Source organism: Alligator sinensis, unplaced genomic scaffold (genome assembly GCF_000455745.1).
Source record: "Alligator sinensis unplaced genomic scaffold, ASM45574v1 scaffold783_1, whole genome shotgun sequence".
Classification (NCBI taxonomy): domain Eukaryota; kingdom Metazoa; phylum Chordata; order Crocodylia; family Alligatoridae; genus Alligator; species Alligator sinensis.
This window is the reverse complement of record NW_005842197.1, coordinates 1813012-1836831: the sequence shown is the minus strand read 5'-3', so window position 1 is coordinate 1836831 and position 23820 is coordinate 1813012. Positions and strand designations below refer to the sequence as shown.

General features: G+C 57.0%; 1 protein-coding gene across 1 annotated transcript in view; it reads left to right on the top strand.

Annotated features, from left to right (window-relative positions):
* The window catches only part of DNAI1 (dynein axonemal intermediate chain 1), a 210982-nt gene extending 188437 nt beyond the window's left edge, over window positions 1-22545 (top strand). The window contains exon 20 of the mRNA XM_006026569.2: window positions 22281-22545. Within this exon, the coding sequence (XP_006026631.2) occupies window positions 22281-22385 (105 nt within the window). The 3' untranslated portion in view covers window positions 22386-22545. The remainder of the gene's footprint in view (window positions 1-22280) is intronic.
* Window positions 22546-23820: the final 1275 nt, after the last annotated feature.

Here is a 23820-nt window from a genome sequence, read left to right as displayed (position 1 = left end):
CTCTTCCCTTGGATCGTGCCAGCCCACTGCAGAGTTACAGCCGACTGCGGCTGATTTCATCCCGTCATTGGGCTAAAACGCTTTGTTTTCATCGCGTGCCTTGTTTCGGTGTTTTCTGTAGATGATCCTGGGCCGCTGTTCTGCATTGGTAAAAAAGAACTATTTGTTTATCATCCTGAGGCCTCTTAAGACATCATCCGCCGCTTAATCATGGTTTACTGCCTCCTTCACAGCCTCCCAATCTAGGCCAACAGCATGGGATGTCAGTACTTCTCACCCAGCGATGATGCCAAGCACCTCCAGGGATGAACCCAAAGACGTTAAACCAGATGGAATCAGCCGGGAACTTGCTAGAGGAGGACCGCTGGTCTGTGGGTTTGGTGCCAGGCCAGTGAACTCCATCGCAGGAATATAAGCTCCAGTCCCGGAAGAGTGCTTGGGATTATTCATAGATTCATAGATTCATAGATGTTAGGGTCGGAAGGGAAGATCATCGAGTCTGACCCCCTGCATAGGCAGGAAAGAGTGCTGGGTCTAGATGACCCCAGCTAGATACTCATCTAACCTCCTCTTGAAGACCCCCAGGGTAGGGGAGAGCACCACCTCCCTTGGGAGCCCGTTCCAGACCTTGGCCACTCGAACCGTGAAGAAGTTCTTCCTAATGTCCAGTCTAAATCTGCTCCGTAAACTGGAGACAGCATGGGAATGGGGGAGCTGCCGAACTGCTGCCGTCGGGTACTTAGCCCAGCTCAAGCGGGTGCTGTGCTCACCTGACCCCAGCCTGCCACGTGCCAGTTCGGCCTTTGTCTGGTCCCCAAAGGCCCGTAGGGGCCTGGCTAGCTGCTGGGGTACAAGGATCCTTGTTTCTCCCCCACTCCCCCGACCGCACTGGAGCTGAGCGATGCCGTGTGACGGAGGATCTGGCCTGATGTGACACTGCCCCAGAGTTAAAGGCTCTACTTCCACCTTGGCTTCATTACATCTTGACCGGGGAGTGTGTCTTTGTCACGTGGATGCCTTCATAACGCAGCGTATTTGCACAGCTTCTGTTCTGGATGTGCACCGGCTCCAGTTAACCTCTGCTAACAGGGCTTCTCTTGTGCCGAAATCTCACCGCTAATTAATTGCCAGGTATCTGTTTCATTGAGCTGCCCTTGGTCTGCCTGGAGCTGGAAGCATCACTGGCTTGTGCCTGCTCCGTTGGTGGGACACAGAGATGAGGAGCTTGAATGAGGCTGCGCCTGCCTTCAGGACCGTAATGAGTGCCGCGTTGTTTTCTCTGCAGCCTGTCTTTATTTTGAAATACTCTATTGAAAAGAAGCTCCATTAATTTCCACAGGCAGCCAAGCAGATGGATTTAACCAGTCTTACGGCATTGAAGTAATTATGTTTCAGTACAACAGAGAGACGGTGGCAAACACAGCAAATTAATTCAGGTGCTGCAGCCTGGTCAGCGTCGCAGCGTTCAGCAGCAAAGCCGTTGTCAGCGGTGTCGTCGCCGCTGTCCGAGGTCATGGCGGCAGGTTAATGTGAGCGTCCCTCTGGTTTCACACCGTGATGTCAGATGAGCCTTTTTCAAGTTTCAAGAGAGCTACGGCCACATCGGCGAGATTGATTGCTAGCCATATCCTCTCAGCTGCTTCTGTTATAATTAAAGCTGCAATAAAGGCATGGGGCCATTAGATTTAATAATGCTTTTCTAAGCAAGTTGTGAAGGAGCTTAATACAATGACTGCTCTGTTCCTACCCCAGACAGACGCCATCCAGCCTCTGCTGGGAACTGCCCAGAAAAAGAGATGCTGCCGCTGCCCTGGGCAGCTGGCGCCTCCGTCCCCTGGTTCTTACAGGGAGGAGATAACCCTGAGATCGAATCCCAGTCTCAATCTGCTTTGCTGTAATCCTGTTCTCTGCTGCAAGGGAAAAGAACAGCCCCCCCACCCTCCTTCGTGGCAGCCTTGTAGATGTTTAAAACTGCCCTCTCCCGTCCCCTCTATATCTCCTTGTCTCCAAATGCCTCGTCCCCTCAGCCGCCATCACGCAGCTACCCCTTCCTTATCTTCATTGCCACCTCTGGGTCATCTCCTCCTTCTCCACATCCCTCTTAATATGTGGTGCCTCACCCTGGCCCCAGTGCTCCAGCTGGGGTGGGACCAGAGTCAAATCCGCTCTCAGACCCTGCACACGGTGCTGCCGGGACGGAGACCTACAGTCGCATCTTGCTGCAGCCTCCCACCGATGATGTGCTGCCCCCCCACTGCTGCTAGGTGGGGAGGGGGATGCCTCGGGGGGTCTGGGGCAGCAGAGCGGGGAGCCCCGAGCCCTCAGTGGGCAGCTGACATTTGCCCTTGCCCCACACATAGATCTGGGGGGCATGTGCTCCCCCATTCCTCCCTCCCTGGGAGTGTGTGCAGCGGCAGGGGGCTGCCCCCCCACCCCCTGGACAAGCCTCCCGCGGCTCTGTTCCACTCCCTGCCCAGGCCCCGGGCCCCATGCACCATCCTGGCTGGGCGGCACCCCCAGGCCCAGCCCCTACCCCACTCCCTCCCTCACCGTGGGGGCCTCAAGCTGCCCCCCTCCCCCCATAGACTTACCTGAGGACTCAGCTGGGGGAGCTGCTCTCCACCACTGCCGGGGGCTGTATTCCTGGCCATGTGCATATGTGTGCGTGAACACATGCACGTGGCACCGCCTGCGCCCTGCTTCCCACAGCCCCTTGCAAGCTGGAGCCGGCCAGCCTGCAAGGGGAGACCCGCCATTTCCCACGTTTTTCCAACCCGGATCTCTGCGCGATAGTGGGAATCCGGGACAGATACTGTCCTGGAGTCATGCAGCCCAGGACTCGATGCTCCCATTTCAGGACTGTCCTACCCAGTTACAGGCAGGTGGTCACCCTACCCTCTTCCTGAGGGGAGCCAGGGCTCTCGGGCCCCCATGTACTCGGCACCTATGCCAAGGGTGACCTGTGGCATTTGGGAGACCAAGCCGGCCTACCTGGATTTCCTCTGTTTGCTGCGTGCAATGCCTCAGTTGACTGGTGAACCTCTGTCCCCACACAGGCGGTTTTCTCATACTCGGGATGCTTGTAATTGGGAGGTTGTTTATAAGCCTCTTTCTTCTTTCTTAAGGTGGCCATGATTTCCCTGTTTAGCCAAGAGGGCTTCCCAGCCCTTCTGTTACCTTTTCTCCGCATGGGAATGGACTTCCTTTGTGCTTCAAGGACCGTGTCCTTAAGGAGCGACCACTCTTCATGCACACTTTTCACCTTTGGTCCCTGGTCCCACTGCACTTCCCCGACTAGCGACCAGAGCTTGTTGAAAGATGCGTTTTTGAAGCAAAAAATGCAAAGCATTTTCACCTCAGCAACAAAGGATAATCTCTCCATGCAAATTGTTTTGTGAGTTTTATAAGAACTTGTTTAACCACAAGTTAAAGTACGCTCTGCCCTGAGCTGGGTTTTAGTGCCACAGGTGAAATATAAGTTCCCTGGAAGCTAGTCTGGCAGGATTTCTATGAAAAACGAAAAAGAACCTGGTAAACCAAAATGTGGTTTTTACAAGTTTCCATTCATACAGCACTAAGGGCCAGGTTCTGTTCTGCCCATTGGGGACTGAAGTAGACTTAAGTGCCTAAATGCGATTGTTTTCTACCCTGCTCAAAGCCTGAAAGTCCATATTGCATCCACTTCTGTAACATGCTGTCAGCTGACCCTTTCGATTGTGTTTGAAAGCAGGAAGGAGGAGGACCCACCCACCTTTCGCACGAACATTTTCTCGGGGACTCAAGTAGCGTGGATTAGAATCGGGCTGAGGGGCAAGTTCCATGTTACACTCGGCCCATACGAGATCTGTGGAGCGTTAATCCGTGTTAACGTTAGACCGCGTTGTGAGCAGTCGCACATTAAGGGTTAAGATCATTTCTTGCCTGCAAAGCTCTGACTTGCCACTAGAGGGCTGGTGGGCAGGTGTGTGGCCAGGAGCCAGGACACCTGGGGGACGTGGGGGAGTCTAGGAGAAGTGCATCCTGGGATGCTGGGAGACTGCGGATGCCTCATTTTTTCTCTGTGGAGCAAACTGAAGTTACCCTAACATAAGCTGGGTAGCACAGCCCGGGGTTAGCCCTCGCCTAAAGTGGCATGACAATAAGATGCTCAGAGGGCACTTAACATAAGTTAATGAGCTTTAACGTGCAGATGCTTGCATTTTAAGTTCGCTTAGCGTAGTCTAAGTGTAGCATGTAACTTCACCCTTAGGTACTTAAGTCCACTTTAAGGCCTGATAAATGGGATGAGATTTGGGCCAAAGTGGTTTTTTTTAAGAGATGACTGGTGAGAGACAACAAAGCTCAATTAGCATTTGCAGAGTGTCTCCAGGTCAAGCCAGACATAGCCTCTTAAATCTGTCGCATTTTGTTATACATTTATTAATGGAAAATCAGTTAAAAATACACTGAGTCATTATGACAGTGAAACTAGTGTCAATCTGCAAAGTTTAAACAAGATGCTACACATGAAGGTAACCAATGAAGACTGTGTGATACCACAGCGTACTATCTGACATGTCGCATAAGATGGTGCAATGAAAGATTGTCATAATGCAGATACACAAGGGGACAGAGTTAAGGGGATGAGTGTATCCTTAATAGTGTCATTTCCTGACAGGTAGGCAGTTGGCTGCATGGCTTTATGGCCAAGTTTGCCCTGGCCTCTAGGAGAATAGGAAGCACAAGAAGAGAAGGGACCAGCAGCTTTCCCCCAGCCTTGTGCTTTCTGTGCCAGTCCCCGGCTTAACTGTAGATCCTGCCTTGTCGTGGGTGCACAAACTGCTCCCTGGCAATGTTTCCAAGGGTGCGTCACCCTTAACAGAGCAGGCAGGTGAAGTGGTCCTGTTAGCACAACCAGACACCATGTGCCAGCTGGGTTTGAGACATTTCCCAGCTGAAGTGTCAGCTTCCCCTACAAGCATGTACAGCTTACACCATGAAATTGTTAGTCTAACCAGGGCTTAAACATCTCCAAGGACGGAGACTTCCCCACCTCTCTGGGTAACCCCTTCCAGTGCTTTACTGCCCTCATTGTGAAAAAGTTTTCCTAATATCCAACCTGAACTTCCCTTGCTGCAGCTTGAGCCCATTGCTCCTTGTTCTGTCATCTGCCCCCAGTGAGAACAGCCCAGCTCCATCCTCTTTGCAGCCCCCCTGCAGGGAGGTGACGGCTGCTATTCAATCCCCCTCGGTCTTCTCTTCTGCAGACTCAGTCAGCCCAACTCCCTCGGATGACGTAGCATAGCTGGACATGTAATGAGCCTCTCGGGGCTGGACCTGGGTCTCTGCACTAGGGCTGTTCACCACGTACTGGTGTTGACCCTCAGGTGTGTTCTGAGAACCCAGACAGGTTCAAAGAGCCAGTCTCCCCAAACGAAATACTCACAAATGTAAACATAGATACATTTTAATAGCAAATCGAAGAATAAAATTCAGAAAAGATATAGATGACTAAACAGTACAGATAAGACATATCAAGCAATTGATTAAATGCCCATAAAATGCACATTATTTTAACATTTCTAAGTCCTTAGTCTTAAAAAGTCTCTAGCAGGTGGCCAGCCTGGTAGGGGAAATGTTTTAAATTAAATTTTAAAAGAGTCCTTATCTTAGCTCACCTGCAACTGGGCTATTCAGCAAGAATCGTGGTTCAAGCTGACAACCAAAAAATCTGAGATGAACCCAGATTTTTATGCTCTTTGGCTTGGCGATAATAACAAAAAGCTGACCATGTAAGGTAAAACAGCTGGTTCCTAATAGGGGTTGCTCTAATGAATATTCATATGCCTGTTCTTATTCTATCTCTATGCTATATCTTGTCTAAAATTAGCCTGGTCTAACTACTCAGTACATTGCAAGGGACCTTGAGCAAGCCCTATAACCTAGCTTTTTTCCATCCCATCTTTCTTGAATTTTCTAAAATGATTCATATCCCGAGACGTCTTCTGGCCTGATCATTTCCTTTGACTCTTCTTGTGCTAGCCCAGCTTTGGTCAAGCGAGTGTAAGCAAGTGCCCTAGCCCACAGCACTATGTGCCAGGTCAGCACTGGGCAGCTGAGAGCTGCTGTAATCTACCCCGGTGGGATGTGCCGCGCCGCTGACACGCTGGGAGGCAACGTGAAGAGCGTGAGGCCGTGTCTAACGTCCTGTCTGCCCTCGTCGCCTGTGCCAGTACGGTCAGGTCTTGGTGCGCTGGTGGGCGGGAGCATGAGGGTCTGTCGAGGATACGTGCAGCTGAGCTGGGGCAGGAGGCCCCCCACCACAGAGGGGGAGAGCATTGCTGGGCAGTCCCGGACAAGGGGAAACTGAGTCTTGTACTTCGAGCAGCCGGTTAATCACAAAGGAGAAGGCTTGCTCTGCTGCTCTGCGCAGTGCCTCTCCAGGGTGTGTACACGGCACAGGGCGGTGCCACGTAGACACCAGCGTGGTCGGGTACCGGCAGCTGCTCTTCCTCCAGCATCCAGGCCAGCTCGCTCGGCGCGGCACTGCCTCCCGCCACATAGACATGTCCTACAAGCTAACAACCTCCCTGCGAGCTAAGTAGCAGCCTCCTTGGGACCCCAAAGCCCTGTCCTACAGAAAGATACGCTGTGGTCCCACGCCCCGTGGCAGGTGAGGGTTGGGGGGTCCTTGGGAAGCAGATGGCAACTGTTTTCATCAGTTCCTGGCTAGGTTTGGGGGTTGAGAGCCTCTCAATACCACCCCACCCCTTTTCACCCAGCAACAGGGAGTTGAGCATCTTGCACGCTGCGTGCACATGCATTTGCTCAGAATATACGGTGACGTCTGTTAATTAGCGTGAGCGGAAATTATCTCACGCTGGCCCTCTCTGTAATTTAGGCCCCATGGCAGATCTTTTTTGTCTCAAGTGATCTTAATAATAGGAAAGTGCCTGCTCTTCCGCTTTGCCGTGTAATTAAAGCTGACTGGAGTCTTAGGCACGGGCTCCATTTTCCCCGCTGTTCTCCAACACAGAACATTTCTCTGTCATGGACTGGATGGGTCACGTCGCTCCACGGGGAGTGTCCTGAATTTCATGCCTTTCCATGGCCTCTTCCAGAAGGGCGCCAGCTTCGACTGCCCTCAGTGAGCGAGGCCAAGATTGCCCTGGGCAGCGTCTTTCAAAATGGCTTTCAGAGGTCAGTAAAATCAGCCAGATGAGTTGCACGGGGTGGGAAGGTGTCTCACAGCACTGAGGACCCCAAGGGAAAAGGGGAAAAGAAAAGCTCCAGTGGGTCTTTAACAGGCAGCTTGATCTGATCGGGCACAAAAAGCCTGATTACACCCAGCCGGGAATCGCTGCTCTTATAAAACCGCTCTCTGCCACAGGGCGCAGTCCATATTTGCATTCCTTGCTTCTTCGTTTCCAGCCCTTAACATCTTTGATTTGCTTTCCAATGTAGCTGCGACTCCGCGGTTTTGGCTTTACACGGCTGGGCTTGGGGTTCGGAGCCGTAGCCCTGAAACGACAGCCCTGCCTCAGCCCTGCAGGGAAGGTGACTTTCATCTGGGGGCAGAGCAAGAGTCAGCTTGCACACAGAGTCAGCTCCAGGGTGTGTTCAAACCCCGTGGTTTGCTCTCCCCTCCGCCTGCTCTTTTGTTGCCATCACAGGACTGTCCTTATGTTCAGGAGCAGACCAGACATGGCTGGAGGCAGCGCTGCCAAGAAATCTGCTACCTGCAGCACGCCAGGCTGTTTGCTGTCCAGATCAAGGGCATGGTTCCTTTTTCTCATCATTTGCCTAATGAAGTGCTTCAGGTTGGCAAATTAAACATCCCGAGCTTCCTCTCTCACTCACTGCTAGAGAGAGTTTCAACCGTCTGTGGTGGTTTTCTGCAGTTTGCCCGTCACCGAGCCTGATGACAAATGATGAGGGGATTTAAACTGCCTCTGTGTGTGTCAGGGCTGTGTCCTTGCCCCATCGCCATAACATCTGATGAGACAGCACGGGAAACAGCCTGGCACGGCTGTGTGCTGGCCTCAGCTTCACTACTGACTTCACTGATGTCCTTGGCCTAATTGCTTTAGACAGCATTTGCAAACTCGGGCACCTATATCTGCATTTAGGCTTCTCAACTAGTGCTCAAGCTGCCACCCATTGCTCTGAAGTCAGTGGGCACCATGCACGTTCAGCCGCTCTGGAAGGGAAGCCATTTATTTAGGTACCGAAATATAGCTGTAAGTGCCTACCATAGGCACCCCGCACAGGAAATGCTGGCCTGGCCTTCTCTGTGCCTTTGGTTTCCCCAGGGAATGGAGAACCATCTTTCTTATTTCCACAGGCGTCTTGGGGAGTTAATTAGGTAATTCCTGGCGGTGCACTGAAGGGAGGACGTGCTCGGCGTGCGGCACTGCGGTTTGCTGCGCCGTGTACTCCTGCTGCCCCTGCCTGGCGGGGTGTAAATAATCCTTGACAGTTTGAAGTGATCAGATGCACAACACAGCTGTGCAGCAATTCCTCTCCCAACTCTCATGCACCTAATCACATTACGTCTCGCAGGCACTTCCCTGTGTACCCATGCGGGGCTGTTGATGAACCATTCAATCCTGCCAGCGCTCTCGCCACGCCGCTGTTTAGCGGCTTGCTGCTTTTTGCATTCGGGGCATATTGATAGGGCTCCCTGCACATCAGGCTGCTGCCAACCTGCCTTTTGCACCCGGCTTCGCAGACGGGGACACAAGCAAGAGGTACTTACTTGGCTCAGTACACGGCGGTTACGGTACGTTGCGTGTGCACAGTACATACACGCTGGTGCCAGTACACTGCGTGCGTGCGGTATGTTGTTCTGAGATGCGTGGTGTTCGGGTGTTGCTTTTGGCACTCAGGCCGTTGGTGTGCGGGCACTGCGGAGGGCCGGTGCTTGGAGTCTGGGTACGGCACAGAAAAAAGGAGACTCAACTTCATGTTCAGTGGTGAAAGCTCGGAGGGGTTTATCGTCACACAGACACCACGCTGCCTGGGCTGTTTAGCAGTCAGCCCAGCTCAGAAAGCTGCCAGGACAAAAAACTCCCGGTGGGAATCATGCTCCCCTTCATTGCTACAAAGAAATGAACAGTGCGGCCCCCCCTATTTATACCCCAAGTCCTCGTGTCAAGGCTTTCTGTCTTTCTGTCCAGATCTCCACTGCTACTCGTCTCTGCCAAGTTCATACCTGGTTCATCCCTTTGGTTCTTCCACTACCTCAACACCCACCCTCATTCCTGTCATTTTAATTCTACCCCTCCTTTCTCGCACCAGCTGTTTTGCTCATTCATGGATTTCTGCTTTTTATATTTCTTCTCAATTCATGCAAAGAATCAGAGAAAATGAGGGCTGGAAGAGAGCTCAGGAGGTCACATCTAGGTCCAACCCCCTGCTCCAAGCAGGACCAGCCCCGACTACATCATCCCAGCCAAGGCTTTGTCTACCTGGCCCTTAAAAGCCTCCAAGGATGGAGACTGCACCACCGCTCTGGGTAACCTGGTCCTGTGCTTCACCACCCTCCTAGTGAGAAAGGTCAGTGAGGACTGTTCTTTCCAGGCCGCGCCGTGCCTCCGTACATAGACACAGGCTGCATAGACAGTGATTACAGTACATTGCATGAGTGCAGTGCACAGGCCAGGGTGGGAAGTGCTGTGGGGAGGCTGCTTGCCGTTCGAGGAATTGCAACCCACTCCCCTGCAGGACAGAGCGGAGCCCAGAGCGGGTTTGTCCCCCGTACGTCCACAGACCTCAGCCTGGGACTTGGCAGTTTATTATTAGACAGCTATTACCGCGATTGCCACTCCAGACTGGCCCTTCTATCAAACCAGCCGATCTGTGGTGCACGCTGACCTGCTCCCTGCGTCCGCTTCGGGGGAAGAGCCGTTGGGGTCTCCAAAACTTGGCCTTTGATATCCTCTTCTCTGGTTTCTGCTTCACTCTGTCATCTTATTTCCCTCCTCTGGGGGTGGTGGGGGGAGGAAGCTCCTTTCATCCGCAGTTCCAGGATCTCTATCTTGTGTTCTCCTGCCCAGCGGCTGGGGGCCTTCAGGACGCACGTTTATGTCTCCAGATGAGCCGGCTGGGCTGGTAATGTTGCTTCTCCTGGTTTCTCGTTGCTGCCCCTGCCCTGTCCTTGCAGTAAAGTGCTTGATGGCCCGTCAAATCCACCCTCAGGAACAGGAAAAATAGAGCAAGGTCATGCTGCGAGGTGGCGTTAGTGCTGAGAGCAGAACCCAGGATCCCTGGCTCCCAGCCCCGTGCCTTGATCACTAGATAACGTTTTCTCCCTGGAGTTAAGCTCTCTGCATCCTTGGCCTGTCTGTAATACAGGGACAGTCATGCTCGCTTAGCTACCTCAGCAGGATCTCCAGGCCAGGTCATTCATGCTTTCAGTGTGCTTTGGAGTTACAAGCACTGAAGCCCAGGTATGGCTCATAGGGTGCGTCTACACGTGATGCTTTAATGCGCCTTGGCCTAAGTTAATGCACATTAAGGGTGCACATCTACACGTGCACCCCCCTAATACTCGTTAAAAGTGGTGAATTTAAGCTATTCTCGCCTAAGTTTGATACCTGCAAATGTAGGTATCAACTTTAGGTGCGGATAATTAAAGCGCATTAACGCATGTTTAGACACGTTAAAGCGCATTAACGCTGTGTGTGTGGACTGACTTGGGACCAACTTTAGTCCCAAGTCAGTCCAGATACAGCGTTAATGAGTTTTAATGCCTGCACATGTAGACGCCTGCCTAAACCCACTTAATGCACATTAAGATAATGCGCATTAAATTTTGGCGTGCTTAAATGCAGAAGTCATAGAGAAGCAGGGCTGGCAGGGAGCTCCAGAGGTCACGTCTAGTCCAACCCCTGCCTGGGGCAGGATCCGCCCTGTTGATTTCCATGGGAGTTAGGCAGACACGAGCTTTAAGGCCGTGGTCCCAAGCGTCTTTCCCCCCAGCACACAATGTCTGACTCGCACGGCGGTTTGGTGTAAGAGCCCTCCACAGATGCTGCCCGCGATCCGAGACCGGCTACCGGGCACCGTCGCTAATCACCCCACGGGGATTTCAGCGGATTTAATTCCAGGCTAATGCGACGAGTCCCGCACCATTTCTTTCCAAACAACTGCAAAATAAATCCGTCCACTTATCTCCGCTCCATCGGCTAATCTGTCTGCAGGCCAGGAACAGAGCTGTCAAAGCGGGTGGGAGATTGAATGGGAGATTGACTCGAGGCTCTTCCCTTTGCCGATAAGCACACTGCAGTGTCTGGGCAGTCGAGCCAATGGAAACGGATAAGGGCATGGTTTCGGCTGGGTGGGGCATGTGGGAGTAGGCACTAGCCCCAAGTTTGCCTGAAATAGAGGAGCGGAGGTGTGGCAGCAGGGCTTGGACTGGATCAGTGCCCGCCTGAGTTTCCCTGGAGCATATGAGAAAATTAAGCTTTGTTCACAGGCAGGGTGGGTTGCTTTGCTGCCTGGATCTCATCTCATACAAATCCGTGATATGCCCACCTCTCAAATGGCGTGTGTAGTGCTGGGCCTCACATCTCAAAAAGGGATGTAGTCGAATTAGAAAAGGTCCAGAGAAGGGCAACTAAAATGGTCAGGGGCTTGGCGCAGTTGCCAGACGAGAGACTAAAAAGCCTAGGCCTATTCAGAAGAAGGCGGAAGGGGGATCAGATAGAGGTCCAGAAAATCATGAAGGGTGCGGACCAAAGGCACAGGGAACTGTTGTTCACCAAGTCCCAGAGTACTACAACTAGGGGGAACCTGCTGGAATTAGTGGGTGAAAGGTTTAAAACTAGCAAGAGAAAGTCCCTTTTTGTAGACCTTGTCGTTACCTTGTGGGATTCATTGTCACGGGAGGGAGAGAGCAGAGCCAGGTTAGCGAAGGACCGGACACATTCACGGGCGATGGATCTATTCACAGCTGTTGAGCAAAACAGGTGGAGAAGTTTCCTCTGGCATATCTGCAGCAATAATGGTGGACGCCAGGGAGAGTACTGAATAGCAGCTAGCTCTCGCTAGAGGTACCCGGGTCCGCGCTCTCCCTGTATAGTGTGCACTTCGGGAACAGGATGCTGGCTGGCTGGACGTGGGTCTGACCCAGGACAGTGTGGCACTGCTGGTGTTTCATACTTTCATAGTTGTTAGGGGCTGGAAGGGGCCTTACAGATCATCGGGTCCAGCCCCTGCACTTGGGCAGGAAAGACTGCTGCGATCAGATGGTCTTGGGTGGTGCTCTTATGAGACAGACGCTCCAGTCCAAAGACTTGGCTTCTTTCTCATAATCAATTTGACCCTTAGATGCCAAAGTCTGTCCAGTCCTTGCTCCGGAGCTGTGCACAGCAGGGACACAAGGTAGCTGTGCCCCAGCCCAAGTCTGAGTGAAGCCAGCACCTGGGCTCAAGCCAGATGAAGACCTCAGCGGTGCCAAGACCTCCAGCTCGTTGAAAGCCAGTGGAGGAGAAGCAGTGAAGACCTAGCTTTGCGAGGGTACTGAGGCACCTAAAGATGTTGGTGGGCTCCTGGGTGGAGGTTAGATAGTGCCCCGGTGCAGGCAAATGGGAAGCACCCAGGTGCTTCTGCAAACCTACCAGGCCCCCACCCGTGGCTGAAGGCCCCCAAGTCCCTTTGTAGCCTGGGTGCCAGTGCAGGGGTCTAAACCGCAGAGAGGCTTTTGTGGGTGTCCCCAAGGTCTTGCCCCCCTCGGTTCCCATCAGTACATTTGCCCCCGGCCCCACTCCTGTATGCCCAGGCCCTCGGCACCCTGCTCTTCCCTGCCCAAAGGGAGGCACAGCGGGTGCAGAGCCCAGGAGCAGAACAGAAGGGAAGAAGCCAAGCTCAGGTCCAGGAGTTCTTGGAAAGGTTTCCAGCAGCCTCGCTGTGAGCTGGATCAGGCCCAGGGGCTCCTGCTTGCTCCCAGCCATGCAGATGCTTTATGATGATAAGCGCTGAAGCGCTGTGGCAAAGCTGTGTTCCTGGCTCGATGGGAGAGTTTACGAGCCTCATGTTTTACTGCTCTGAGAGAAGGAGACCGGATCCATTAGCCAAAGAGCACGGGCTGGGGCCAAGATGAAGTCCATATTGTGGCCATTAAGTTCATGATGCTCCGCAAGCGGAGTGCCAAGCGAGTGCTTCTTCGAGCTGCCATCCTCCATCCCCCGCAGCCCGGCTCTGATGGGCTCTGACCCGGCTATGCAGACCTCCCTCCTCTCTGGCCTTGTCACGCACCAAGCGTGGAGCCAGCTGGTTGTGGGTGTCGTAGTGAAGCAGGACGGAGGGAGCTGCGTTTGCCTGGTCTGGCTCCAGTTCAGGGTCTGTGTGTAGCAAATCCGAGGGAGCGGGACCTGCACTGAAAATCCCTGACCTTTTATGCTTGCTGTATACCACCACAAGCCCTTTTGGCCAGAGGGGGGGTGTTGCTCAGCCCCTCCAGGTGCACTCAGCCATGGTTAATTCAGTTCTGCCTATTGAATTAGGTGCAGCGTCCACTTCCTGTCTTTAAACTGCTGTGTAGCATGACTGTGGGCTGCTGCGCTCCGCCCCAGAAGTGGCTGCATTTCAGTGCCGGAGGGAGGCTCAGTGGTGTGAAGCTGTAGGTGAACTGCAAAGGTCCCTGGTAGCTGCAAGCACCCGCATGAATGTGATGTGACACTGGGGAAAACCCCAGGGACCGAGGAGTCTCTGCTCGCTCCAATGCAGCATCAGCCAGCACCGCTCGCTCTGATCACCCGTGCCCGAGGCAGGGAGAGGGTCAGGAGCTGAGCCCCCATTGCACATCTGCATGGACAGCCCATCAGCTCCAGAATAGCTCCTGTCCCCACCCAAGCCACCTGCTGCTTTTGTCGGCCTTCCTGCCTCCTGCTGCAGCCTATTCACACCAGCGGGAAGCAGCGGGGAGACAGGGTCCCTCTCTGCTCCTCGTGGCACTGAGCAGCCAGGGGCTGGCCCTGCAGGGTGACAAAGCCCAAAGAGCCTCCGGAGGAGCCGAGGCAGGGCTCCCTGCCACCATGCACGCAGACCCAAGCTTCGGCAGTGGGGGCCCTTCCAGCAAACTCCCGAGCACTGAACGTTTGCTCTTGCACTCCAGGAAATCACCGATGCCGCTGCCTCGTGCCAGCTTCCTTGGACGCTGAATCCCGCTGGTGCGCGCTCAGCGGCTGCAACCCCTGAAAGCGGGGTGCGGGGCAGTAGCCTCCATCATTGCACACCGACTTCTGTTGGTGGCGCCAGGCTGACGTCTGCCCACAGCGAGGAGCCCCTTCTGCAGTGCAAAGCCAGCAGCGCTTAGATGCCCCGGTGACGGGCACCGTTCGAAACACCCCGGGTACCGTCAGCCGCCGGCATCTCATCGACGTTCCCAGCTGAGCCAAAGGAAACAACACGCCCTTTGAGCCCTGGAAGCAGTCAGACCTGGTGAGGATCGAGGCCTGATGGAGCGGACATCGTGGGAGCGCAGTGAAGCAGCAGCTCTATGTTGTTCTGAGTCGGCAAAGTTTTCCCGCGGATGGCGTCTGGTTGCTGTTGCTTTGGTACGCAGGCTGCCAGGGTCTGCGTGTCCTGGACGGCCGCCGTCCCGGATCCCGGAGGAAAGGCAGAAAAACATCTCAGGTCCGTCTTCAGCGGCCAAAGCTCAGACAAGTTTATTGTTCTTGGCCGGCGCACCCGCTGGGCTGATGGACAGTCAGTGCAGCTGAGTGCGGCTTGTCCTCGACAGGCGGAGACACCGCACGTGCTTCCCACTCCCGTGGGACTCAGCGGGGACAGATCTCCAGACTCTGGATTTATTCTGGCACGTTGTTTCGTTTGCCAAGTTTGCACACTTGCACTTGGGTTCGTGCCCTCTCTGTCTCTTACCTTCATCCTCAAATTTCTCAGCTGCTGCTATCGGGCTCCCTTCAGCATCTTTGTTTTGCTCATTAGTGTGTTCTCATTATTTTTTTGCTTATTGGGTCCTCCAGCGGTCATGAGGCCCCGTTCTCCCATCCTGCGCTTTGGCACGGGAGCTTCCTATAGCTTAGCGTGCTGCAGCCTAGCACAACCGGGACTCCTGCACCACCCTTGGGTCTGGATGGCTGGTCTCATCCCTCGTGTCAGATGCCAGTAGGCTTCTGCATTGTGGCTGGGCTACAGAATCGGTTGCATATGCTGGACAAATAGGAAAAAACAGCTTTTGCCTGAAGTCTGTTGCCTAGAGTGAGGCCTCAGCTGTGTCTGGAGCAATAAATAAAAGCATTGCAACTCACCCCAGCCAGCAGTACCCAACCAGGGACTTATTCTTCAGTTTAACACATTAGCCTGCCAAAAAGCAACACCGCTGAGATGGTTCTCATTAGCGGAGTCAATAAATAAGCCCTGGGCCCATCCCATCCAGAGCTGAGGGGAGTGTGGAGGAAGCCCCGAAGGATTCGACTCTTTCAGATACTGCATGTCTCCCGTGGGGCCTTGTTGCAGCCAGATGGACGCGTTTCCATTGGAGTGAAACCACTGACTTCTCCGTCCTCCTGCAAGAGACGGCGAGGAGGAGGAGTGAGACCCGGTCTGCACAGCCAGACCCCAGGTGCACATCCCCCGTGACTTCCTGCCTCTCGGGGGCCTCGTCCTTCGGAGAAAAGCTGCCAGGAGCTCATTCATCCCTTCCGCTAATGGACCTGATCGTCTCCGTGTTTATGTGGCTCTGCTTTTCTGCTTGAGTTTCCCAGACGTCTTGTAGATGAAGGCTGCTTCCTGCCTGACTTTTTCAAAGGGAGAATACGCGTGTGTGTATGCACACACATGCATACATACATGCATACATGTGCACACACATGCACACACACACACACACATACCCACACACATGACTATTCTTCTGCTCTGGCAATGACAGCCTTTGAAAGGGGAGCAACCAATTCACTGCACCACGACATCTTTGTCCACCCAGGAAAACCTTCTGAGATCCCCCAGACCTGGGCAGCCTGCATCTCCCCAGCTGGGGATCACTGCTTGAGGGAGAGGGCAGCTCAAATTCGGGGCTGATGACTGCTGCAGCCTGTGGGCCACCAGACCATCAGCTCTCCATCAGAGGAGGATTGCTTTGTGTCTCAGCAGTGGAGCAGGAGGCATCGAGTCCTGCTTGCTCATGCAGAAGGCTCAATCCTTCTTCCTCTTTGCACAGGAAACCCCCCCAGAGTCAGCCCTGTCTTCAGAGGTGCTGAGTAGCAGCATCGCCACACGCAGCTGGCGAGAGCCGTGAACACCCGGCACCTCTCCCTGTAAGGATGCAGTCCTCATTTCTCCTCCTGCCAGCACCTCTGGGACTCTCAGCACTTCTGCAGCCAGCCGCAAGCCCGCCCAGCTCCCCAGACGTGGATTTGGGTCACTGGGAAGCTACCTGGGGAGAAGCTTGGAAACAGCATCACGCACACGCTGCCACTAGACGATGCTAAACTGGTAGCGGTCTGGTGGGAGTGACGTCCAGGGCGTGCTCCTCTAGAAGGAGGTTGCAAATGGACGCAAGAATCAATGCAGCTTGCACTGAGGCGCTGCGCTGTTATTAGCACAGCACGTGAATATTTAGTGGTAGTTCCTCCGCGCTGCTGGGGCTCCTGTCAGCGCGGTTCATCTCTCACCCGCGCGCGTGCGGGACAACGAGGGCCGTAGTCTGGAGGGTAACGTTGCATCCCTGCCTGTGCAGCCCAGCGCTGCCCCACTCTGGGCCCGTGGCAGGCTTGGCTTGCGAGGCTGCCGTGCGATGGGTCACCCACATTTCTCAGCAAATGCGCCTCGGATGAGAGAGACGCGGGAGGTGAAAGTCGCTCTGTGTGTGTAATCGGCTTTCGTTACCAGACTAACCTGCTTCTGAGCAGCACGGTGATACAGGGAGAGAGACAGAGGCGTCTAATTAGAGCAATAACCCGCCGGGTTTGATGTGCCTCAGACCTGCCAGCATCTCCCCCCTACCGGGGCAGGTACGTTAATAAAGCCTGGTCTCTAAGCAGACAAGAGAGGATCTTCTGAGTGAGTTAGTTCAGGACTCGGGACCTGGGCTGCAGAAGAGACGTGTTTTATGTATGTCGAGGCAAATAAGAACATGAGATCTGCCACTTACTGAGTCAGGCCAAAGGTCCGTCTTGCCCGGTCTCCCCAGTGTCACGCGGCGGCAGAGCGCGGAGGCTGGCAGGGAGACGAACCGGCTCTGAGCAGGGTTTTCCCGTTCCTCGCTCACTGAAGGTCTACGAAGCGCTGGCTCGGAGGCTGACTCCCATGCTCAGTGCCCAGATTGGAAGAGTTTCAAAAGCACATAAGCAGCTTTTTTGAAGGTGAAAGCACTTAGGGACTGCCCGAGTGCCACGGTGGGCTCCTAAATCCAACGCGTCGATCCTCGGAGACCCTGCCCAGCTGACACCCACTCCTGGGCAAGCCTGGAGGACCAAGAGCAGTGGCCCACAGCCTTTTTAGACTCGAGGCATCTCCAGACCCCCCCTTGGAGAACACCAGCTCTTAGTTTGCACTCATTTTTTGACTACAGACAAATAACAGAGCGGTTTTTCTCTCTTGCGAAGAGCTCAGCCAGCCAGTTCTGCGTGAGTCCTGGCCATGGTGAGCAGCACAGCGTGCGGCTGCAGCTTCAGCCCCAGCACGGTCCAAATGGGCGCGGGAGTAGCTGAGACTGGGTGTGAATGGGAACAGGCCTGCCTGCTGCCCCGGGGATGGCCACGGTAGAGTCAAAAGCTTTCGTGCTCTTGCTCTCTCTCTCTCTGGCCCAGTGTATGTTTAATTACTCTGGGTCTCCTGCGTGGTGGTGAGTGCTCGCCCCACTGGCTTCGTGGGGTAAGATGAGGGCAGGGGGACTTCAGAGCTGGCTGAGCCCAGGAGAGGTTTCCAGCTGGCGAATCCCAGCGGGGGGAAGGCCCATACCTGCGGTCTGCACTGGCAAAGTTAGGTCCCTAAAGAGTTTCCCTGTTTGTGTCGCCTGTGGATCCTCTTCCCAGGGCCCTAGCTCGTCCTTCCTGCGCGTTGTGCCGGGGCTCAGAGGCCTCACACACGGCCGCAGTTCCTCCAGGTGCCCAGGCAGACGCTGAGCATCCAGCCCAGAGCCCGTCCCCTGGCCGAGCAGCCTTAGTCCCATTCAGGGGTGCTCTTTTCCTAGGAAAGCCTATAGGAAGGAGGGCGCACACCTGCCCGGAGCGGGCCCTGGATTGGATCAAGGACAAAGGGAGACGATGCAGCGGCCGTGGCAGGTGGAAGGACACGGGAGGAGGGCATCTGCAAAGCCCAGCGCTGCTCCTGTGGAGTCTCGCAGCCTCTGGGACATCCTCCGGCCTCCGTGAACTTTACCGGAGCACGCCGTCATCGCGGTCACTGGGGCAGCTGAGACGCAGCGGACACGCTGCACCGCAGCTCTGCCCCAGCCAGAAAACTTCTCCCTCTTTCGTGGGACTTCAGGCATCGCCGAGCTCTGGCCCCGTGGACGTCACCTCTGCAAGTTCCAGCAGAGGCGATCCAGCCGCCTACGCAGGAAACAGCCGGGCCAAGCAGCCGGTACCTGATTTTCAAGCCTGCAGCCGCGATGCGATGGTTTCTCTCCTCGCCAGCTCGCCTGCTGGTGCGAGCTGTCTCCCACTCGCCGGCTGCTAGATTTGTCGCTAAGTGGCGGGGTTTGTCTGGTGTGAGACTTGCCTCGGGATTAATCTGCCAGACAGAGGGAGAGCGCGTGAGAGCGGCACGATGGGGAACCGGGCTCCATCCACGGCCTGTGTCAAACCCCCGCTTGGCACCACCAGTGCCCCTGGCTGCATCTAGGCGGTGTGCCCACATGTGCATGTGCCCAGATGTGCACAAGCTGACGCACTCTGGGAACTCTGGGCAGGGTCAGGGTCAGGGTTAGGGATAGTGAGCCGGGGAGGGTTCTTCACAGGGGGCAGTGAATTTTGGGAGGACGTCCCCCTCTGTCCTGTCCTTGTGGCCACCTGAACTCCAGCACCAGAGAGAGCTTTTCTGTACACCTTGGAGCAGCCTGCCCTGGGGGAGGCATGCCCTGGCGTATTTGGGCAGGAGGGAGGACATCAGCTGTGCCAAACCCACTGCCACCTCCTCTCCAGCCCTCCCAAGGCGTCACAGCCCCTCTGGTGCCAGAGCAGCAGGGAGCTGTGAGCCGGAAAGGCGGCGATTCCCAGGGAGAGGGGGGCAGCCCCCAGGCTACAGATCAGAGGGAGAAAGGGGCACAGCAGGTGAAGACACGGCTATGCGCTACAGACCGCTGAGACCTTTAGGGAGACACATTCGGTGGCGGGGGGGTGGTGTTAAGTGTGTAACACTGCCTGTGCATTTGCACAGCTGGACATGTATGAGCAATCGCCAAGCTGCCAAATCGCAATTCCAGGCTGCACCATATTTCTGTAAGAGCCAAGAAAGGGGTGACGTTCCCGTGACGTTGGCCCCCAGTCTCCATGCTGACAGCCCTGATCGCGTGACCCAGAGGGAGAGATTTCCCCGCTGGGCTTTGGCTTACGATGGTCGTCGGCGCTGGGACTCGCTGTGCTCTGGAGCTGGCGCACGCAGCCCCTCCTGACCAGGCTCGCACATGGCTCCAATCGCCGCAGGGCCTGAGCGGGCAGGACAGGAGTGGTCACACCACCTCAAGGCGGTCCTGGCTAGGACTGGGCTCCACATCCCATCGTCAGGGCCAGGAGCCCGACTGCCCGCTGCTCGCCCCCAGCTCCGTGCCTGCGTTTCTCCAGGGAGTGATGGCAGCACGGATGTGCCACCGCGCAGGGGCTGGATGGGCCCACACGTGCCGGCTGGAGCAAGGCGCGCACAAACTAGTGCCCTTGCAGGGCCGGGCTCTGCGGGACCTCAGCTTCCCCTGTCCAGTCCCTGCAGGCTCCTCCAGCTGGCGTGGCCTCCCAACCTGCATCCTCTGCGCCTGCTGAGACGGCTCCTTTTCTAGGCGCTGCCTCCCAGGTCTCCCAGGACCCTTCCTCACCCGAGACAGACGGCCAGCACCGGGACGCAGTGCACCAGGGTGTGGGCGTGCCCCGGACCATGACCAGGTTCTCCTCCCCAGCACCACCGTGTCCTCTGCTCCAGGGCACATCGTCCCCGCCTGGTCCCAGTGCCCTGGCGTGGTAGGGGAATTGGCTCTGCCAGGAGCTGGGCCGTGGCCTGGCAGCGAGCGGGAGCCGGGGCAGCAAGCGCAGTGCTGAGCTGACGCAGTCGCAGCATCCCGTCCTGCTGAGACGCTGTGCTCCGGCCGGGCCTGCTGCAGCTAGTCCAGCCCCCGGCCTGAGGCAGGATCAGCCCTGCGCAAACCAGCCCAGACACATCCATCATCGAACCTCTTTGTCAAATGACCTTCACGCCCGACACAGCACCAGGCATCACCCCCGACCCTGCCCCAGGGAAAGCAGGGGACCACAGTGCCACGTCCTGCTGCTGCAAAGGGGTTCATAGACGCTCCAGAGATCCCAAGCAGAGGCCGTGCCCCCACTGCAGAGGGAGGCAAAGCCCTGCAGTGTGAGCTGTGGAGAAAATCCCTTCCTCCCCAACGCAGCATTGGTCTGACCCTGAGCATGGGGCGAGACCCTCCAGCCAGGACCCTGCGGGGTTGGTGCCAGCAGGAGCATTGGCACAGCCCAGCCCCATCCCCAGCCTGGGCTGCAGCACCAGCGCCTCGGGGGGAGGCTTCAAATCCCCACAACAAATGGAGCAGAAAAAGGAGGGTGCAGGGGTGAGGAAGCAACAGCAAAGCCCAGAAGCAGGTAGCTTGGGCTCTTGCTGTGTGTGTGTGCATGTGTGTGTGTGTGTGTGTCACTGTCACAGAGCTGGCTGATGTGCCTAAGGCGTTGCACGATGTCTCTTAGTGCCCCAGACCTGTGGCTGCGTCGTCCTGCATCTGGCTGCAGCAATACATCCGCGCCAGCCGAGCGCCCAGGGCTGCGATGGCGTCGCTCCTGCGCCATGTACAGGGTTATATCCGCCTGGCCGCTCAGCTGGCCTGATCCTTAATCCCGAGGCAGCCGGCAGGCGCTTCTGGAGCATAATCCAACAGTCGCTCCAGCAAATCCCATCAAGATGAACAGAATCGATGCTCAGGGGCCCGTCCCCTCACAGAAAAAGCAGGCTGGCAGCCCGGGCGGCTGCCCCCGCGCGCTCTCCCTCCCCGTGGGCACCAGGGGAGCAGAAGCAGGGTCTGCTCGAGTGCCTGCCTGGCGTCTGCGACCGGCTGTTCCAGGGACGTGCTCCTGGCAGCCTGCAATCCCCACCGGAGAGCAGACGAGCTCGGCGAGGCAGTGACATGGGACAGGGCAGGAGGAGCCGGCAGGGAGCCCGGGCACACGCCAGCTGTCACATGCCAGCTCCCCGCACGTTAGCCACGCTAGGACAGTGGGCGCGAGGCCAGCAGAGGCCCCCGTCCACAGCCTGCTCACCTCCTCCTCTCCCTGCCGATGCCTTTCCCCGGCCCGGAGAGGCCCTGCCCTGGGGCAGGTGTGGGTGGGCAGAGTAGCAGGGCACCACGTGCACGGGGATAGCTAGGTATTATTTTTAGCATTGGAGACTGCCGTCAGCCCAGGTCGTGACATGGCCAGATGCTTACGTAGCATCCCCGAGGCTCCTACGGTCCAGCCCCTGCACAGAGCCAGCCGCGCTGCTCCAGCCTAGCCTGGCGATGCTTGAAAGCCTCCAGCGAAGGGCTCCTCGGCTATGGACCGTCACCACTTAGTCCTGACACCGCCGGGGTGGAGACGAGGGCTGCGGGACAAGGGGGGAAAGGAAGAAGCATTGCTGTTGTGGGGCAGCCTGGAAGGAAAGCGGTGTGTGGGGGCGGCGAGAAGGGCCTGCGCGGGGCCGGAGGTGCAGCCGGGCTCCAGGCGGGGTTCGGTTCACTCCCTGCACCACTGTGAGCTGCTGGGCGTGGGGGAGCACGTGCCCCGAAACCCGGCACGCCTCGGCCTGCTCCTCTCTGGTGGGTGCTGAGGAAGCCAGCGCCCGGCTCCGTGCCAAGCCTGGCAGAGCTGCACTGGGCTGGGCAGAGAGGGTACGCGGGAGCCCAAATGAGCTCTGTCCGCAGGTGCGGGCTTGGTGGGGAGCAGGGTGCAGCCAGCGCATCAGCCCTACAGCATGCCCGCCTGGGGACCGGCTGCCCCTCTCAGCCCTGCAGGCTCCCTGCACCGTGCCCAGTGTCTCAGGGGTCACAAGGGAGGGCATGTCTGTCTGGAGAGCCCCCCCCCCCCAAGGGCCAGCGACCGGCTCCTCTCCACTAACAGCCCCGTCTGCTTTTCCCTCCGCAGGAGAAGAAGGGCCAGGAGGTGCAGAAGGGCCCCGAGGTGGAGATCGCCAAGCTGGACAAGCTGCTCAACCTGGTGCGGGAGCCAGACAGCAAGCAGGCCAAGTGAGCAGGTGGCAGCTCAGCCCCAGCTCCTCGCACATCACCCGAGCTGGGCTCCTCCACGGACGAGCTCATCTCCTGGCTGCCCCGCAGGCCGTGCCCATCCTGGCCCCGCACACGACGGCGTGCGCTGCCCCGGATGCCCAGCGAGTCAATAAAGCCATGGAAAGGCCCCGCGGTGGCACAGCTGTGGCTGGGGAAGCGCCAGGCAGGGTGAGCGGGGGTCATCCAGGCTTAGCACCCAGCACCGGGGCACAGCCCTCAGGGGCCAGGATCTGGTTTTTGGGTCAGACCCTGGCACAGGCCACATTGCTGACCCCTCCCAGCCGTCCGCCACGGGCACAGGCCCGGGCCGGGAGGAACTCAGCCGTGGGCACGAGGCAGGGCTGGCAGCAGGGCCCGGGAGCCTAATGCCAGCCTGCTGCTCTCCCCTTCGGGCCCGGAGATGCTATAGCCAAGCCTCCCCCTGGGCGAGGAAATCACAGCACGGGGCAAGGCGCCGGCCTATTTGCTATGGTAGATTTATTGTCCTAGTAAAAACACAACCGCGAAGGGACTGGTTACACCTGATGGCGGGTCGTTAACGTGACAAGCCGGGGAGATGGCAGGAGCCCCCTGGGCGAGGGGCACTGGGCACATCACCTGCCGACCCCCAGCCCTGGGAACTCCCCAAGGCCCTTATTGCAATGGCTGGGCCAGGGGACAGGCACCCTGCTCCGGCCTCGGAGCACCTACTTATTGCTTGGCTGTAGCACTGGCTGCAGGTCGGCACTGGCGACACGACAGCACGGTGCTAAGGGAGGGCACGGGGGGTGCCGCCAGGGGTCCAGAGGCAGCTTGCCAACACCCAGCTGTCCGCGTGCCAACACTGGCAAGAAACCATCAGCCCCCCACAGCCCCGGCGGGCGGGCGTCCGAGCCGAGCCGAGCCGAGCCAGGGTGGAAGATGCTGCCATTCTGCGAGGGCTGGGCTGCAGCAGGTGCCTCCCACCCACCGCCAGCTGCTGGAGGGCTCTGCCCGGGCAGGCGACGGGTACGCGGCTCCCAGCTGGACCGCCAGACCCTGCCCCAGAGCCAGGCCTCCACGCGCCTTCCCAGTCACGCAGCAAACACGCTGGCCTCTGCCAGCACAGCCTCCCTGCGCAGTCCAGTGCCACCAGGCTGCTGCCTAGCCAGACAGGCCAGGTGAGCCCCAGCCTGGCTGCCGACCCCTGAGCGTGACATCACCGCGAGCTGGAGACAGGTGTGATGTCACGGGCATGACGTAACCTCTGCCCTCCAGGATCCTGCCTGCCCCACAGTCACCGACTGCCCTGGGCGGGAGCAGCACAGGGGTCGCTCCACGCCGGGCTGTACCGGGGGCAGCAGAGCCAGGAGAAAATAGGCTAGAAGGCAGAGGGCCGCCACGTGCAGGGGCCGGCGCGGCAGTCCCCCCCCGTGAGC